The sequence below is a fragment of the Pongo pygmaeus genome, chromosome 2 (assembly GCF_028885625.2).
Source record: "Pongo pygmaeus isolate AG05252 chromosome 2, NHGRI_mPonPyg2-v2.0_pri, whole genome shotgun sequence".
Classification (NCBI taxonomy): domain Eukaryota; kingdom Metazoa; phylum Chordata; class Mammalia; order Primates; family Hominidae; genus Pongo; species Pongo pygmaeus.
The window spans coordinates 77,792,378-77,807,080 of NC_085930.1; the positions used below are offsets into that span (position 1 = coordinate 77,792,378).

At 37.7% G+C, this 14,703-nt stretch overlaps 1 protein-coding gene across 11 annotated transcripts in view; it reads right to left on the minus strand.

The window, feature by feature from the left end:
- CHL1 (cell adhesion molecule L1 like) overlaps positions 1-14,703 on the minus strand; it is a 213,735-nt gene that overhangs the window by 41,121 nt on the left and 157,911 nt on the right. For all 11 annotated transcript variants that reach the window (XM_054482123.2, XM_054482122.2, XM_054482117.2 and 8 more), the window contains 5 exons: positions 12,794-12,925; positions 7,106-7,246; positions 6,669-6,780; positions 5,092-5,258; positions 2,363-2,528 (listed from right to left, as the gene is read on the minus strand). In XM_054482123.2, coding sequence (XP_054338098.1) covers positions 2,363-2,528; positions 5,092-5,258; positions 6,669-6,780; positions 7,106-7,246; positions 12,794-12,925 — 718 coding nt within the window. The remainder of the gene's footprint in view (positions 1-2,362; positions 2,529-5,091; positions 5,259-6,668; positions 6,781-7,105; positions 7,247-12,793; positions 12,926-14,703) is intronic.

The following is a 14,703-nucleotide window of genomic DNA, read 5'->3' on the forward strand; positions in this document are numbered from 1 at the left end:
ACAACCCCATCAAAAATGGGCAAAGGATATGAACAGACACCTTCAAAAGAAGACATTTACATGGCCAACAAACATATGAAAAAAAGCTCAACATGACCGATCATCAGAGAGATGCAAATCAAAACCACAATGAGACACCATCTCTTGCCAGTCTGAATGGTGATTATTAAAAACTCAAGAAACAACAGATGCTGGTGAGGCTGTGGAGAAAAAGGAACACTTTTACACTGCTGGTGGGAATGTAAATTAGTTCAACCATTGTGGAAGACAGTGTGGTGATTCCTCAAGGATCTAGAACCAGAAATACCATTTGACCCAGCAATCACATTACTCGGTATACACCCAAGAGAATATATATCATTCTACTATAAAGACACATGCATATATATGTTTATTGCAGCACTATTTACAATAGTAAACACATGAAATGGACACAAAGGCCCATCAGTGATAGACTGGATAAAGAAATTGTGGTACATATACACCATGGAATACTATGCAGCCATAAAAAGGAACGAGATCATGTCCTTTTCAGGGACATGGATGAAGCTGGAAGCCATCATCCCCAGCAAACAAGTGGGAGAAGAACAATGACAACACATGGACACAGAGAGGGGAATCACACATACCAGGGACTTTTGGGGTGTGGAGGGCAAGGGGAGGGAACTTAGAGGACAGGTCAATAGGTGCAGCAAACCATCATGGCACATGTATACCTATGTAACAAACCTGTACATTCTGTTCATGTATCCCATTTTTTAAAGAAGATATAAAGAAAAACAAAAATTAAAAAAAGAAATTTGTCATAAGAAAAAAATGAAGAAATTGGTAGTACAATCACAAGAGCAAAAATGGACTGTGCACTTGGTATTTTCTAAGTGATCTGTATGTTAATGTTTTCTAAGTACTTGGTATTGTTAACCCTATAATGAAAGTATCTTTTTAATACTTTTAATTCAAACTATGTTATGGGATTTAAAACTAAAGCACAAAGATGTTAAGCAGCTTGTCTAAGTTCAAAGATGTAATAAGTGACTGAGCTGAGATTTGAATCTGAGCCTTTGAGCTTCATTCATGATCTTACCCATGGCAGTGTTGCTGTCTCATGCAAGCAGCACATGTCCTATCTAAACATTTTCAGATTTGTAGTTTTACAGGGTAATAAATTACAAAACTAATGAGAGGTGAGATTTGGCTCCAAGATGGTTAAGTTTTAACCCTTACTAATAATGCAAAAGGACGCAAAGCTGACTTTCTCATATTTTCAAAAGAGAGTAGACATTCAGCAAATGATGACTTTTTATTTCTTTGATGTACTTAATATCATCTAGTGCTATTAAGCATCCATTCACACTTTTCTCTATATGTTCTCTTTCATATTTTGTCTATGTTCTCTATACAGAGTTTGGAAGACTCAAAGGTGTACTTCTCAGTACTTTCTGGCAGGAAGAATCCCAGATATGATTTAGGTTTTGCTAGTGAGTTAAATAAACTCATGTGAGATTGAAAAGTAGAAGGAAAATGGATGCCATCTTCTCTGGGCCAGTGGGAACAGGTAGTGGTTCTGGCAGACATGAGAGTTGGCAGTGGCAGGACTCACGAGTAGTACCAACAGGGTGAGGTGGCCATGAAGATGGCAGCAGTTTCCAGACACCTGGATTGCAGCTGCAGTGCTTTGTGATCAAGAACCTAGAAGACTAATATGCAGCCTCTTCTAGGCCTAGCTCCTCCAGTCCTTTTTTGTAAGCATCCAAGCCTATGCAGTTCTCAGCCTTTTTTTGCAAGCATCCAAGCCCATGCAATTCTTCCTCGGTTACTTAGAGTGGTTTCTATTTCACACACTAATAGAATGATACATGTTACGTGAAAAGTCAGTAGCAAAAACAGGATGATAAACATATGATAGGAGAGTGAAGTGACTTGAAGACAGAAATATTACTTAGTTTTTGTTTTTACTTCCGTATGAATATTTTTAGAACTTTTTTTTTTTTTTTTTTTTTTGAGACAGAGTCTCTCTCTGTCCCCCGGGCTGGAGTGCAGTGGTGTGATCTCATCTCAGCTCACCACAAACTCCGCCTCCTGAGTTCAAGTGATTCTTGTCCCCCAGCCTCTCGAGTAGCTGGGATTACAGGCACGCGCCATCATGTCCGGCTAATTTCTGTATTTTTAGTAGAGACGGGGTTTTACCATGTTGGTCAGGCGAGTCTCGAACTCCTGACCTCAAGTGATCCACTCACCTCGGTCTCCCAAAGTGCTGGGATTACAAGTGTGAGTCACCGCGCCTGACCTAGAACTTTTTTTTATCAAATGCAAAGTGTTCACCCCAAGCAAATATTATAACATATCATAATAGTTTACCTACCTGCCATCTTCTGTGCCATTAATTTCAAAGGCTTCTTCATCTTTACTCCAGGACAACTTCAAACTGTTTTTCAAATGTGAGTCACATTTGCTTTCACAATGTAATTCAAGCATATGCAATTTGGGGATACGAGGATTCTTAGGAGAAACTCTAAGTTTTGTAGCATCTGTTTTTATCAAACAAAGATATTAGTTAGAACTAAGCATAGCTTACTTTGTTATTAAGTGCCTGCAATTTAAGTAACCCAAATTGTCACCATAACAGTCCAATCCTCATGCAGGGTTTGTCCCACTGTAATTTCCTAACATTGTATATCATTATTATTTTCTTTCCATCCAGGCTTGGACATCTGACAAAATTTAAGTGGAAATATCAACTAACAGTTTAGGAATTTCCTTCATTATTTCTTGGGGAAAGGAGTAAGCAAAGTATAAGCAAACAAATGTCTCTAGAAGTTGAAAATAACATAATTTCTCCTTCAAGTGCTTCTGGATATATAACCAAAGCACTGTAAAGGAAATGGGAAAGATATTTGATTTTCTATTAGCGTGTTTATTATTAATTCAGAAACCTGAGGGTAAATGTTTAAGCCCATGAATGGATGAACTATTAACATGAAGGTGAGGAATTAGAAAGTAAGCCTCAGGAAAGTAGGGCCTGTGACTGTTTCGTAACACTGCGGTATCTCCAGAGCCTAGAAGGGAGCCTGTACACCGTAGGCACTCAATACATATTTTTAAATCTCCTTTTGAATGAATTACAGGGAGTGATAGTTTGAAACAAAAATAAATTTGTAGTTATCAACATTATGAAACTCAAAGATTGGTGTATGGCTGCCTTAAAAAAAGTTTGCTTCATTATGATTGTTTCAAAACATGCAATCCTTACTCTTTAATGCTATATTAAAAGTAAGTATACTCTTAACGTGGCATTTGGCATTTTGAGGACCTCCCAGAGACCAATTGCATAAGCTGACCTCCAATTCCATAATTATACTCTGATATTGGCTATGTACATTTTTCTCAAGGAAGTGGCTAAAAATGGAAAGTATTAATAAAATTAATTGTTATTCCAGGCACAAAACTTGAAGAGACTATTAAATTGAATTAATTTTAAGTGAATTATTTGACATCCTACTTCTAAGTCTAAATTTAAAGCCAGAAATTCATTTAATAATAATAGATACAATTTAATAAACACTTCTCTATCAGGGCTCTGCTAAGTAATGCATATTCATTGTGGCATTTTATAATTATAACAACTTTGTGAATATTAATACTCCCACCTTACAGAGAAAATAATTTAAGGCTAAAATGAAATTGAGCCATAAGACAAGGTTTCCTAATTGGTAACGGGCTGAACCAGGATTTGAACCCAAGTCTGCCTGAGACTAAAGCTCATGCTCTCAAACGCTATACTATATAGGCTCTCACTTAACTCCATTCTCAACATGCCTTTTGTATATGTAAAAAAAACAGTGTCCTTAATCCTCCATTGATATGATTCGTATATATTTTTAACATATAAAATAGACACTACAGCATATTGAGACTTTCTAAACTTGTCTATCTCTCTGGCCACTAGCAGTTTTGAGGTCCATTTTGGGCCAAGCACTGTGTTGGGCAATAGGAGTGCAAAGTTCCATTTAGATTCGAGGCTTCACACTCCTTACACCTAGCTGAGTTGCTTAGCCTTGATATCGGTTTACTTTTTGAAGTATAAAAACAATCATCACCATCTTCAGTGACTTCATGAGGGCATCTTGAAAAGTGTACATGACACTTGAAAATGTAGAAGACATCAGAGATAAGTAGATATTGTGGGAGAGTATTTGAGTGCTTTAAAAATATAGTCTGTGGGGCTGGCACATTGATTTACTTAGGGCACAGAAAGAGATAAATACTATAAAATAAGAAAAGGATGTAAGGCAAAAGAGAAGGAAAACGATGAAAAAAGAAGGAAGGAAGGATATATACGGGAAGAGAGAAAGAAATGTCAAGACATCAGTGGATACAACAGCAGAATATGTATGAGGAAAAGTGGCATCAGTGAAAACAGATGATCAAACAAATATGCTCTCCCTTATTTAGGTGGAAGTGAGAAGCAGGCTGGGATATGGACATGACAGAAGAAACAAAAATGCTCCTTATTAATACTGAAGATCCTTTCTGTTTTGTGTTTTCTTGAAAATTCTCTGAGCAATATTAAAATCAAAATATCAGTGAAGCCCAAGAAACTATTAACAGCTCCCAGGACTGTGCCCTGAAATTAGAATGAATAATACAAAGCTCTCTATGACTCAAAAAGAGGATCAAAAACTCTCCTCATTCTGTCATGACTCAGTCATTACAAAGTTATGAGTTTGTGAAATATTTAGCTCAAAAACTTGATTACTGGTACCATTACCTTGAGTTGGTTTTGGAAATAAAATATAGTTACAGAAATATGGTGTAGTATGGTTAATAGGTAATTTTTAAATATTGACAGCCATCTGTCACTAAGGACACCTGGCTCCCTCTTAAAATAGGATGAAGCTGTGCATATATCATTGGCATACCTTGTAATTCTTGCAATAATCTTTTAGATGAAACCCAATCTAAAATTTTGAAAAACGGTTCAAAGAACTTTATCTGGTACTCCAACTTAAATTGTATTATTCCATTTGGGCAAATGAAGTCAGACTGAACCCATGTGACAATTCATGCAAAGTAACAGTGAAATAAAAATACTTCTAATATCCAAATTGGCTGTGACTGCAGTTTTTCCTATAGCATTTTCTACCCAACATGAGTATGACCCAGCATCTTCTTCGGTGGTTCTGTTGATCTGCAATGTGCCATTTTCATAGATATGATACTGCCTGCCCTCCAGGGGTTTCACTTCTTCCACCTTCTGCCTATGGACAAAGAAAGCATACATCCATTTGAGGTAGGGTAAAATTGTACACTCTTTCTAATACTAGTTAGTGATGTCATTCAGGCCAATCCCCTTTCAATAGCTTAGCAAACCTTATGAAATGTTCCACTGGGTTTCATATTTTTCTCAAAATGGACCATGAATGTATATCCTATCTACCCAAATAGACTGTGGCTAGAGAAAATCCAAGTCCATGCTCTGTGCTTCTGCTGTATTTGTCATAGCCACCAGCACCAGTTTGCATGTGTCCTCAGAGCTTAATAAATATTTTCTGGCTTATTCATGGTGAACTCTTTAGTTAATGATTGCTCCAGGGTACTAAACGGGAAAGCTAGTAATTGAAAGAGATAATGAACGTTTCAAACCTCCTGCTGTCCTGGGAGAACATTGGTCATTCAGAAATATTATAAGCCAGGGAGTCTTGCCTGTCCTGTGGACATGGATTACATTTACCCTATCAACCCCAGAGCCATTTCCTCCAACATTCATCCATTTCCAAGCCTTTGCTGCTACACCTTGATTTACCCTGTACATTTCACAGTAAGTGACTGCTTGAGTTTTCTTTTTTTTTTTTTTTTTTTAAGGATAAGCTGTGGATGCGGTCCATGTAGGATCATATAGGACAGGGACTAGGCTGAGGCAAGTGGGAGGCTTGCCTCAGATGCAAAATTTAACAGGGTGCCAAACATCTCAGTAAGCAAGGTAAATAATATTTCAATCGAGTATTTTGAAAAATCAAAATAATGCAAAAAACCCATGATGAACAAAATATGTATCATGATTTAAAATAAAGGCAATATCTGACCCTATAAATCTATGACCTAGGGTCACTCATCTCACCCTGCCCTACAGACCAGTGACAAAATTATTCAAGAACTATTTAACCAAGCTTTTTCAGTAAAGTAACTAATAAGGTAGATCCATATTGATAATGTCTTTGGACTTATGACACCAATTAATTCATTGAAATTAAAATCAAAATGAATGCTGGAAAAGTCTTAAGCACATGCATTTGGAATTAAATGTGAGCTTAGATAATCATTTAGATAATCCCAAAACAACAATAGAGTAAAACATGACCTTGTGGTACTCCATAATGAAAAACCAAAACTACCTTTAAAATTGTCTCTGTAATCTCTTCAATTCTTTGCTTTTCTTTATGAACACAAGTGGCTCTCTGTATGTCTCTATGTGAGAAAATCCTAGAAATCTAGCCAATGTTTTCAGAAGAGCTAATTTCCTGGAAGGTAAGTTTGTTACCTTATGTCTCAGAGGTACTGGGTACATGTAACAGTATAGACACAATACAGCCTGTCAAATGACGGATGAAGAAACAAGGTCAAATCTACAATTGACATTCTCTTAAGAAACCCATGCACCACCGGCTTACCAGGACACCACTGCCTCAGGTGAAGCAAAGAACTCGCAATGTAAGAAAGCACTGTACCCAACCACTGTAGCATAATTTTCTCCATCTTCAGTTTGTATCAATGGACGGACATCTATTTGAAAATAACATAAACGCAGTTTTAAACTTTCGTGGAAGAAAGATGTGCAAACTAAATTTTTCTGTGTCCTAGTCATATTAATACAAATAGAAAACAGCGGAATATTATGGTGTCTGTTTTGAATTATAAAAGTATCCCAATTCAATACATTTTTGAAAGTATAATTTCAGTGTGAAGTCTAAAACTCAAATGTATGGTGAAAAGCAGTTTGATTTTTCCCCCATATATTATGTGTCAAGAGTTAATACACTTCTGAACACGACCTTGACCATTTTCCTTGGGAAAATAGCAGGTTAAGTCAGCTCCCAGGCACACTCACCCACAACATCAATATTGGCATTGGCAAGGATAGTTCCATGGACATTTGAGGCTTCACACTGGTACACAGCAGTATGATTTGGTTGAAGGTTGGTAAAACTGATTTCCCTAGGGAAGACAACATCACCAGCAAATGGATGATCTGAAAGAGATTAAAGAATGTCAGTTTGATAAAGAACAGGACATAAAATATTTATACACCATTTATTAAACGTGTCACACAGTATTTATATTTTAAAACCAGTTTAGGGTGACTAATAGTTCATTGAAGCCAATTCTTTAGGTTTTCTGAACATCAACTATGGACTTTTCTTTCCAGATCCATGTGAATTTTCAATTATCTTTCAAGTTAATATTTAGCAACAAAATATCTGCTCATCTAGAACTCCCAGACTTTCCATACCTATACTCATAGTACTATTCCGGATTACCCTTTAGGCATTCAAGACCTGTGATGAAGTGACACACTGTTACTCTTCTGAATTTAGGTACTGATGCTGCCTGGCACAAGTCACATGGTCAACACATCATGATCTCCCAAGCTACCAGTACTGGCTGCTATTTTCCCCCTTGACACTTTTGTTCCCATTTCAGTTCTCTGCCTCTCTACAGTTTTCTGATCTGCACCATTCATTTCATTTGCCTTGCTTCACTATTTAATCACTTCATGTACGTTGCTTGTATATTTCATTTTCCCAGGAAAACTAAACGCTTCTTGAGAAAAAGGGCCAGATTTTCTACTTTGGGGCAATAAAACCTTCCCCACTCCTGATCCAAGTATAATTCTGGAAATATCTTTTGGATTTGAGAATACCTAACATGAGGCTGGGCACGGTGGCTCATACCTGTAATCCCAGCACTTTGGTAGGCTGAGGCAGATGGATCACTTGAGGTCAAGAGTTCAAGACCAGCCTGGCCAACATGGCAAAACCCTGTCTCCACTAAAAATACAAAAATCAGCCAGGTGTGGTGGTGCGCTCCTGTAACCCCAGCTACTCCGGAGGCTAGGCAGGAGAATCACTTGAACCCAGGAGGTGGAGGTTACAGGGTTACAGTGAGCTAAGATCTTGCCACTGCACTCCAGCCTGGGTGATGTAGAGAGACTCTTTAAAAAAAAAAAAAAGTAAAGAAAAAGAAAAAGAAGAAAAAAAAGAATACCTACATTTCTGATGCATTTAAGGACCAAAAACTCTATTGGATGTGGCACATGCATGATCTCACTGACACTGCTCAGAACTTGATGGATCAGCATTTACATGGCCATTTTAAAGGTGAGGGGACTGGATTACAGAGAAGTTGGATGACACATCCCACAACATTTGGCCACTTTTCTGACTCTAAAAGCCCTGCCCTTGCTATGATACTATATATGTGTATATCTATATCTATATCTATATCTGTATCTATATCTATATTATATATAGATATAAATATATATTATTATATTATATATAATATATATAATATCTGTATATAATAAATATACAACATATATTTTATATATATAAATCTAGTGGGAAGGAAAACATGTTAGCTGGAAATGTCAAGGGAGGGGCACAAATGCAAAAATTTTTAGTTTAAAGGACATTATAAGATTAATAATCAATCGAATTCTACTTTTCTGATTGTGTCTCCATTATACGAGATAATGACTATGCTAAGTTTCAGGTTCTAGAAAGCATGAGTATTACATATTAAAATAAAAGACTTACACATCTTTTTCTGCCTGGGAGTCATAAATGAATATTTTTTTCACTTGACTGTGAGCTCTGTAAGGGCAGGACCTCACTGAGGTTGTGCAGTGTGTCCCCACTGCGCAAAGAGCAGCTACCACAGAAAATCCAGTCAGTAAATACTTGTTGGAATGACTTAAAATGTTAGGTTGGGCAACCTTTATTCCTGAAAGGCCCCTGTAAGTAGGCAAAACAATAGCCCCTGAAAGATGTACACGTTCTAAGTCCCAGAATGTATGACTTTGTTACTTTACATGGAAAAAAGGGACTTGCAGATGTGATTAAGATGAAGGACACTGAGATAGGAAAATTATTTCCTACATCTGGATGACCCAAGTGGGCTCGATGTAATCACAAAGCTCCTGAAAATCAGAAGGCCTTTCTTGGCTATGGTCAGAGGGAAATGTGACCATGGAAGGATAGGCAGAGAAATGCAGTGTAGCTGGCTTTCAAAATGGCGGAAGGGAGCCAGCGAATGTGGGCAGCCTGGAAAAACTGGAAAAGCCAAACAAAGGAATGCTCTCCAAGCACTTCCAGGACATGGCACTGCTGACATTTTGATTTTAGCCCAGACTCGTGTTGGACTTTTACAGAAATGTAAAATAGTATATATGCACTATTTTAAGCCACTAAGTTTATGGTAATTTAATTTGTTATAGCAATGTTAGAAAACTAATACAATCCTGTTGAACAATTTATCACTTATTTCTTGCAAATTAGCAAGATGAGTAGCTCTTCCAAGTTTTTAAAGGCTAAACTCTTTAGGAATGCTGCAAAGCACTGAGTCTCTAATCCTGTTCTTCACTTCCACACCCAACTCAGGGTCCTAAGTCTTTCAGAGTTAATGCCATCCTCCCATTTAGTTGTCCTTATCGCGTCTGATCCATGCATGGCTCAGAATTAACACCGCATTACAAAAGTAAGAAATTAGACTATTTAAATGATACTTTATTTAAGTAATTAAACATTGCTTAAATCTGCCGTTGGCATGGGTATGGAAACTGCTGTGTATTGACAAAGGCTAACAGAAGCTCCCAGGATTCAAGAAAGCCAAGTCTTTATAAAACACACTAGTCCTGACATACTTCAGAAATTCTTTCTCAGTTTTGTCTTTGGTCAACCCTGTGAGAAATCATGCAATAAAGTGGACGAAACTTTAGCTCTGGAGTTAATCCTTCCCGGGTTCAATTCCTGGTTTTAAATATACCTGGGTTGCATTCTCCAGTAAGTAATGTAACCTCTCTGAGCCTCAGTTGCCAATGGAGAATAATAGAATCTATTTTTCAAGCTGCTACGAGATTCAGAAATATCATATGCAAAGCATGTGAAAAGGGTTAGGCCGATAATCAATAATAGCAATCATTTTGATTTAATTTTGAAATAACATGGGAAAAGGATATATAATCCCTAAAACTAAAATAAGCTTAAAGAGATTTCAAATCCTTGAGCCAACACACTGTCATCAAATATCCCAACCTGTAAAAGTTTATGACCTGTTTGCAGGGCAACAAGGAGAGCCATGGCCAAAAGCTGTGAACAGAACCCAGAGCCTGGATTCCAGCGACCCGGCTTTGGTTTGAAGTCTACCTTTATTCAGCTGTGTGGTCTTGCATAAGTTTATTTTCAGCCTTGACCTCCTCATCCATTAACAAACCTATTGGCTCAATTTCAAAATAAATCCAGAAGCTAACCATGACTGCCACCAATCTAGCCCTGAGCGCAGAGCCTCTCAGACGGCCTCCTACCTAGAATCAATCACACAGTCCATTCTCCATTCAAAGGCCAGGAAAATACCTTGTAAAAATGTAAATTAGATTGTGTCACTCTTCTGCTTAAAATCCTCCAAGAGCTGCCTAGTGTATTCTCAAAATCCCAAGGCCCTACTTCGATGTTCATCTTTACCTAAGCTCTGGCCCCTTCCCCTGCTGGCAGATCTGGTGGCCTAGGGCTGCCCCTTGCAGTCCCTCAGCTTCAGTCACACTCACCTCTTTTCTCTTCCTCAACATGCCTCTCCACTGAGACAGCACTTTCCCTGCTATTTACATGGCTGACTTCCTCGCCTCCTTCCGATCTCTACTCAAAGGTAAATTACCACAGGGGTCTTACTATTATGATCTTAAAATAAGATTGCAACTCTGAGTCCTGAACCTCTTTCAGGCACTACCCTTACCCAGCTATTTTCTGCTTTACCACACCACAGTACACATTCATGTGTTATTTGTCTAATGGCAGGAGAGCAAGGATTCCATCCATTTTATTCACTGTTGTATCTCAAGCATGAAGTCCAGTGCCGGGAACGTAGGTGTACCCCATAAATATTATTGAATGAACGAATCAGTTAAATATGAATAACAGCACCTCCTTTATAAAGTTCTTTTGAGGATTCTAAGTAATTTGTGAATGTCTTTTGTAAACAGCCAAATACCATCCAAATGTAATATTTTATGATTTTGTGTTCCGGAGAATCTGTGTTCCTTATTTTTGTAACCTGAACATTCATTATAAAAAAAAAGTTGCTTTCATTTCCCTTCGTCTACCCAAAACCTCATTATTATTTTTCATTTTTTATTCTGTTCCCTAAAGAGATGAAGAGAAAAATCCCAAATCTGAAGATAGTAATAATGAGGACTAAGATTTCCTGAGTGTCTGTTACGGGAAAATAATACCAACCAACCATACCTTACGGGGTGCTGTTTTTGTGGCCGTCCCCGTGCTAAGCATTCTCTGCATGATGTTTCCTTTAATCCACAAAACAACCCCGTGAGTCAGTGTTATTTTTATCCCAATTTACTGATGAAGAAATGGGTTTGAAGAGGGTCAGTGATACTCTCCTGTCACGCAGCTAGTAAGTGGTAGAGCCAGTATGCAAACACAGGCAGTCTGGCTCCAGAGTTTATAAACCATCACAGTGCTCTACAGATGAATCACTGCCCTAGGCAGCTGGCTACATTTTTTTTCATTCAATCACAACCAACCGCCACTATCTCCATTTTGCAGTTTAAAAAATGTAAGCTTGGGGAGATTCAGAAAACACCTCAAGATGAAACAGCTGGCAAGGTGCACATCCTAGATGGGACCCGAGGTCTGTTATCCACCAAGTGGCTCACCCTTAACTTGTGCAGGCCCCAGAGCAAAAGGACAAATGGAAGACACTATTGTACCTGCTCTTAATTAAGCAATTGACACACAAAAAAATGTTCTGTCCTTCCTGAACAAGGACATCCAAAATAATCTGAACTCCAGGTTCCAGTGGAAGATTTGGGGACTCCTTGGAGCTCTATGCTGAGCATGGTGACATGGGGAGAGTTGGCCGTCAGTGCTGGGCCATTCCTGCCTTTCCCTGCCCAGCCCATTTGGAGTGGGCTTAGGGTGGACCGGGCATGGGGATTTTCAGGTCTTTGTGCTTGAGGTTGGTAGCAAACAGGCAGTAACGGGACCAGGTTCAGACTTGGGATGCTTCGTTTTCCCTGAGGATGCTTTCAAATCATGGAGACAAGCAGGACCAGAGGGTGACCAGAGCAAGTCCCTTAAAAGGGCAGAGCCCAGGACAGGTGTTGCTGTTGCCCGAGCCTAAGGGAGGTCCTGACTTTGAACCTGTGCCCTCAGCTGCTAGGCTCCTGTTCTGTTTCTTCTCAGGGAGAGGAACAATAATTGGCTTTTTTCCTTGGATGCATCCTCTTTCTCATTCAATTTTCTTTTTAAAAATTAAAAATCTTTATTCTTATGTATAATTTATAAGAGGGCCCAAGCAGTATAAATATTATTTATGGCTCTTCCATGAATATCAAGTCTCAACAACCAAATTGCTTAGAAATAAGCAATCTCTGATTTGCTGGTTATATCTGTCCTGCTAATCCAACCACATACCAACTTCATTTTACACACATGTCTGACCATCATTAATCCCATCAAACCAGGGCCTTCAGCATTGCATTGCAATTGGTTTTTAAACTTACTGTCAATTGGGGAGCCATTGACTCTCCACTTGATTGTGGGTTGAGGTTCTCCTTCAGCCTCACATAACAAGATGCCATTGCTTCCGGTGCTATACACAGCACTCTGAGGCTTCTTTGTCCAGCGAGGAGGCTCTGGATGTAAAGTGAAGAGCTCATGAGAGATGTTATCTATGTCAAAAAGTCCAAAAATGTTAAGGCCTGTATTTCTACTTTGCACCAGCAGAGGGCAGACACCACAAAGGGTTTCATAGTAGCTCTTTTAAGTAAATTGGCTCTGCAAAGCAAGGTGGGAGCTGCTTTTGTGTTGTGTGATGTGTGTGTGTGTGTGTGTGCACGTGTGTGTTTGTGTTTAATTTGGATTCAGCATGTATCATAAATCAACATACTAAAAATAGTTACATACAACCACTTTATTTAGCCATACAAGTAGCTACCCCACTAGGAAAAAATGAGGGAAGAATAAGCAGATGGTGAGTTTATTTAAAGCTGACTACAGGTTATTTTCAAGCTGCAGCATGGCACCTAAAAAGGGTGGATACACAAGAATTATATTTTAAGAATTTAAAAAATAAAACTAATTAAAATGTTTAATGCTTATTTTGAATATTTCTTAATTAGTGATCTTATAGCATTTATACATATAATCAATTTGAAAAATATTATTTCCTAGAGATTTTTTTGTAAGAGGGGAGAGATGTCCAAAAGCAGTGTTTAGCTTTCTGCAGTCAAAACAATGCAGCAAAAGGTACCTTAAAATTACCTGTATCTTTTTATGCCCTAATGCTCCAGTATTACAATACTGCAAAGTATGTCAGAAATAGATGACGCATTTTACTGGACTTCCATGTTTTTATAACTCTACGTTTTATAACTTCATGAATATTGCTATGTCAGGGGTAAATAAAAGGTTTAAAGTGTTGATGGTTTGGATAATTTGATTTCAGAGAAAATTGCACAAAACCTGCAGGTAGCAACTCCCATCAAGTGTAGTTTGGTTATTTCCCCAAAGATATTTTAGATTTCCATTTTTAGCCAAAAAGGAAAGTCTTCAAAGATATATGTATGTATACAATGAAAAAATATCATTAAAATTTTTCTAAGTAAAAGAGGAAAAAGAGGATTATGTAAAAAGGAAATAACTGCAAGTTCACCAGAGGAAACGAAAGTACACAACTAGCCTTGGCAAGTTCAAGTCCAAGCGAGATAAGTGCCTTTGTAATTACTCCACAGGGTGTGGACTTAATTGTTAAATTCCAAGTTAAATATCTGTATTCATAAGCTGTGCTACCTGTAAATATTTAGTCACTTGGTTTAAAATACACTAGTCCAAATTATAAACTGTGATCATTTTCTGAAGTGAAGGTTTATTTTTGTCTATTTTGCATTTTTTTAATGATGTCCTTACTTTTTTTCTGGTTATTTTAATACAACCAATATAAAACTAAATATCTGTAAGTTAGAGAAAAATATTCCATGAACATGAACATTATGGCATATCATATTTACAGTAGAAAATTACTATTGCTTTCAACATATGCAGAAATAAAGAAAATCAAGCAATGATGATATTTCTGTAAATCTTCATGAATAATTACTATTGCCATTAGGATATTTACAATTAGGACTATTAGTAATATTAGTATTACTGAAAGAGGTCCCAAATTATCACATCATCCAATCCTTTCATCTTACAGACAGAGTGCTGAGGTTTGGAGAAGTTGCCTAACTTGCCCAGAGCCACCAGCAAAGGAAGCTCCAGTTCCTGTTCTTGCCATTCCATAGATAAATACACAGCAACTATGGATGAGCAGCATTAAGACTCTGAAGTCATGTGATTTTTATTTCTAATATAGTGTTATCTTACAAATTTGTATCAAAGACAGGAAAGAAGGCCAACCCAATTTATGCTT